This window comes from Euphorbia lathyris, chromosome 5 (genome assembly GCF_963576675.1).
Source record: "Euphorbia lathyris chromosome 5, ddEupLath1.1, whole genome shotgun sequence".
Taxonomy (NCBI): domain Eukaryota; kingdom Viridiplantae; phylum Streptophyta; class Magnoliopsida; order Malpighiales; family Euphorbiaceae; genus Euphorbia; species Euphorbia lathyris.
The window spans coordinates 9253073-9257896 of record NC_088914.1 but is presented as its reverse complement, the minus strand read 5'-3'; the positions used below and the strand labels follow the sequence as shown (position 1 = coordinate 9257896).

Below are 4824 nucleotides of genomic sequence, written 5' to 3'. Positions count from 1 at the left end.
AACAATTAAAGCTAGATTGATTTCATATTTTGACCATTCCACCTTCCAACGTTTTAGCCACCTATAAGGCGAAATTGTGTATCTTTTGTTAATGAAAAAACTAATCTTTCTTAAATGACACTCAAAAACTTACATATTCGTTAAACTTTAGGTTTAATATTGAACTATTTTATACGTGTAGCTAAAATCTATTCTCCTCAACAATCATAGGCGTTGACATATAGATAGCGTTCCACCGGCTAAAACTAATGTATACTCTCAAGCGGAGTATTAGTACTTCAACTTTCAACATTCTCTTCTTCATTACAATCATTAGTTTTGGCTTTAATTCTGCCTGCATTCCATGCGAGAGAAAGGTTCTCTTGCAGTTCTACAATGAGCTCTGTGATGATTCGAATTGCCTCGAATCTCGGGTTACCGAAATTCATCCTGGGAGGGGTGGTTCTAAGCATCTTGGGTCACCGAAATTCATCCTGAAACGGGTGGTTCTAGGTAGCCCTCCGCCCGGGAGCAAGGTTTATAAGTGCTATAATTGTATCCTAAACTCTATCCCCTGGCTTCGCCGCTCCTTGCGCCCGAAAGATGTATTAGTTACCATCCACCTCCACACCACCTGGCCACCAATAGAAAGAAAAGAAAAAAAAAACAACAATACAATTATTTACGTAGAAAATAACATAAACAGAATAATACTGTTATACATGGTTAAATTATATACGTAGTGTACAACTTTTGTCCTTTTTCAAACCGTAAAATCTTTGGGTGACCTTCCACTAAAGTGTATAACCGTTAATTATAACCAGTCAACATTGCTGACATACCGCGTTGACTGTTCAACTTTTGACTTTTAGGGAGATCAAATTGCTGACGTTGCACATTGACTGGTCACAATTACCGACTGTATAGTTTTGTATGCAAAATTGAAGATTGTACACCAATTATATAATACGTGACCAGAAACTTACCAGAAATGCCTCCAAATTTTGTTCCACAATCTGTTGAGAAAAAGATAATATGAATGTCTCCATGATCTATTCAGAATCAAAGGACACAATACACTCCAAAATGCCACAATGAACCCAACTGCCATACTCACATACAACCCCCAGTCCACTTTATCTTCTTCAACACCTTTTCCTTTTTCATTTTCACCACTTGGTGGAACACTGCCATTTGGAGTAGAGTTGTCTGTGAGAGGAGCTCCCCAGAGTCCGCGATTATCGATGAAACTTGAAGACGGAAAGCTCTGCAACTGAGTTCCTGTGGGAATCCTTCCACTCAAATTGTTGTAAGACAAGTTCAACATGCTCAAAAATGTCAAACTAGCCATGCTTTGAGGGATTCTTCCGTTTAACTGATTCCGGGAGAAATCCAAAGCTTCTAAACCTCTCATAGCACCTATATCTGCAGGAATTTCTCCGGATAGAAAATTATTCGATAGATTCAGAGATTGCAACTTTAGAAGCATTGTAATTTCCTCTGGGATCTCTCCGGATAAATTGTTGCTGGAGAAATCCATGATTCTCACAAATCTAAGAATACTTTCATATTCAACTGTTCTGCCTTTCATGATAATGGTAGCATCATCTATGACTACTACATCTCCACCATCTCCACTTCCAGAAGTAAAAGAAAAAGTTTGGTCTGCAGAATCGATTACGGCCATGAAGGTGAAGTTGTTAATACATTTAGGAATGTCCCCAGATAAGGAATTGTAAGAAAGATCAAGGATTTGCAGAGATGTCAATTGGCAGATTTCCTTTGGTATCTTGCCATGAAATTTATTTCCACCAAGTATGAGTATCGACATCGATGAAAAGCTTGTAGAGATCCAACTGGGAATGAGGCCTGTCAATTCGTTTTTGCCAAGGAAAATTGTCTTTAAGCCACTACAGTTTTGGAGTGACATTGGCAATTCACCGGAGAGGCTATTATTCCAAAGATGCAGGAAATAAAGACTTGTTAAATTCCCAATTGATTTTGGAATACTCCCACTAAAATTGTTACTGCTCAATCTTAAGGATGTGAAAAATATCCAGTTATTAGACCAACAATCTGGAATTTCTCCACTCAAAAGGTTGTTGCCAAGATCAAGAACATACATATTCTTCACTTCATCCATCTTGTGACATATGAAGTGGGATATAGGACCCGAAAATGAATTGTTCGAAAAATCTAAGAACATCGTATCGCTTGAAATGAGAGGTAATGAACCTTCAAAAAGATTGGAACTCAAGTCTATTACATTAGCAGTGAGATTTATATCAAGAATGACACCACGAATTTGGTTGTGAGAGAGATTTAAACTGGTAAATTGGAAGGAAGAGTTCCAAAACCAGTTGGGAATAGTACTAGAAATCCTTGAGTTTGACAGATCTAAAACTTTCACATATTTTAGTGTGTGAAACCAACCTGGAAACTGAGCTCCAATATCCCAACCCCTTAATTTTAACACCTGAAGATGAAGAAAAGGCGGAATCCAATCCGAACTAACTCTCAGAACCAACTGATTCACTGATCCGTCCAACGTTCTTAAGTTTGTAAGATTTGCAAAATGCATTTCAGAGACAACTCCCTCGAACAAATTGTAAGAAATATCTAGATCCTCTAGTTTTGCAAGCCCGCCAAGGGCTGCAGGGACAGTTCCACCCAATTTGTTATGGTCAAGGAATAGAAATCTCAAAGACTTTAATTCAGCTAATGCCAATGGAATCGGACCTGAAATCAAATTATTTGACAGACCAAGGTCTATCAAATCCTTAAAATTGCCAAGTTGATTGGTCAAGTTGCCAGATAATCCGCAACTAGATAGATCTAGTGACTCTAGCAGATTTGAAGAACAACCTGATAGAATGTTAAGGATATCATTCATTTCCTGGCCTAATTTGGTTCCTGAAAAAGATAATGATTTCAAAGTGCAAAGGTTCTTGAATGAATTTGGAATTCCTCCTTCAAATTCTACATTCTCACTCAAGTCAAGGTTGGTTAGAGAGGTCATGTTTTGGATGGCACTGGAAATTTTACCTGCCAATGAATTTTCACCAAGGTTGAGAACCTTAAGATGTCTAAAATCATACAACCAATTGGGTATTGAGGAATTAAAACCATTGAAAGAGAGATCAAGTTCCTTAATTGAAGAAACATTTTGAAGTTCACTAGGAATGGGACCTCCAAAGTGATTGCCTCCTAAATTAAGAGAAATCAGATTTCTAAGACTAGAAATCCATTTGGGAATCAAAGAGAATTGATTTGAGAAGAGGTCTAGTTCTTGAAGAGAAGTCATGTTTTGAAGATGATGGCTGATTGGTCCTTCAAATTGATTAGATGCTAGATTAAGAGTCTTCAGATTCTTAAGACCAAAAACCCAATTTGGAATTGAAGTTTCAACAAAAGAGTTTTGAGACAAATCAAGAACTAAAAGAGATGAAAAATTGAGATTTACGAGTGGTGGAATGTGAACAATATGACAATATGACAAGTGCAATTCTACAAGAGAAGGAAGCTTGTTCAACACTCCCAACCAATTGACTGACTCAGATTCGCTAAAATCAACAGAACTCAAATCAAGGAATTCTATCAAAGAAAGACCAGAAACCCAATCGAAACTGTCAATACTAAGAGAATAGTCACCATAAAAACCAGAATCACCATTGAGATTAAGATAAAGCAAATTAGAAAGGTTTCCAAGTTCATGAGGAACGATTCCTCCAAATCTCGCACCATAGAGATTAAGAGATCTCAAACTCCTAAGAGACCCAAAAAATTGGGGAATCGGAATGAATTCGAAATTATTGCGGCTTAAATCCAAATACCTCAAATGCTTAAGATTGAGCAAAGATGAACTTATCTCGCCGCCAAATGCTGATTTATCATAGTACAGAGAGTAATATTCGCGATATGAGAAGTAGGAACCCTCATCATAGCCAAAATATTCATTCATAGAAAGAGATTGAAGATGGAGCTCAAGCACATGGCTACTGAAATTGCTGCAGATAACGCCATACCATTTACAGCAATCACCATCTCCAATTTCATCCCAGGATTGAAGGCGATTCGACGGATCTTTGAGCTTGTTTTTGAACTCCAACAGAGCTTCTCTCTCGCTTGGAATGCAGCCATAACTGAAGCCAACAACACTAATGAAGATGAAAGTAATTTTGAGTAAATTAGCCATTGATTTCTCCATGAATAGAATAGAATACTATAATTCTACTTAATTAGAAGATGAATACAATTTTACAGTAATTAGATTATCTATATTCATGTTTCCATTTTCATACCGTGAAGATTGGGGCAGAAACGAGTTGTAACAAAGTCAATTTTGGAGTCGTTGCTTGTCTCCATCTCAATGTTCTTCCAAGAAATTAACTCTACCTGTATTCTCATACCATTTAAATATGGCACTACTGTCATTAAGAGTTGAAGGTCCTACCTCTAAAAATAGGTATTGTTTACCATCCCCAAATTAATTATGGCTAGGTGGAATTTCTGTCCGTCTAGACACTAAAAAAATATATATATATACAAAATCGTCAAACTTTTTGTGACGAAAAATACAAAATCGTCCAATTTTTTGTGACAAAAAATGCAAGATCGTTCAATTTGACGAAAAAATGTAAAACCGTCCAATTGCCCTACATTATTTTCATGATTTCTTAGATAAAAAAAACGTAAATTTTAATGTTTCTGACTCGTAATCGTCAATTTCCGGGGTTCTTAGGTTGTTACGCATCAATTATTTTCATAATTTCAATTATTGTTATTCGGGTTTGTGATTTTGGAAAAAATTAGAGAGAGAACTTTCAGTTTTTTATCAAAATTATG

At 36.6% G+C, this 4824-nt stretch overlaps 1 protein-coding gene across 2 annotated transcripts; it reads right to left on the bottom strand.

Annotated features, from left to right (window-relative positions):
- Window positions 1–4435, bottom strand: LOC136229375 (receptor-like protein EIX1). Of its 2 annotated transcripts, XM_066018119.1 has the most exons (3): window positions 4281–4435; window positions 966–4136; window positions 1–613 (listed from the first exon to the last, which is right to left on the bottom strand). In XM_066018119.1, the coding sequence occupies exons 2-3, from the start codon at window positions 3938–3940 to the stop codon at window positions 592–594; spliced, it is 2997 nt and encodes a 998-aa protein (XP_065874191.1). In that variant the 5' UTR covers window positions 3941–4136; window positions 4281–4435; the 3' UTR covers window positions 1–591. The 2 variants fall into 2 exon arrangements, with proteins under 2 accessions (XP_065874191.1, XP_065874190.1); XM_066018118.1 differs by lacking the exon at window positions 4281–4435 and having other exon boundaries at window positions 966–4253.
- Window positions 4436–4824: the final 389 nt, after the last annotated feature.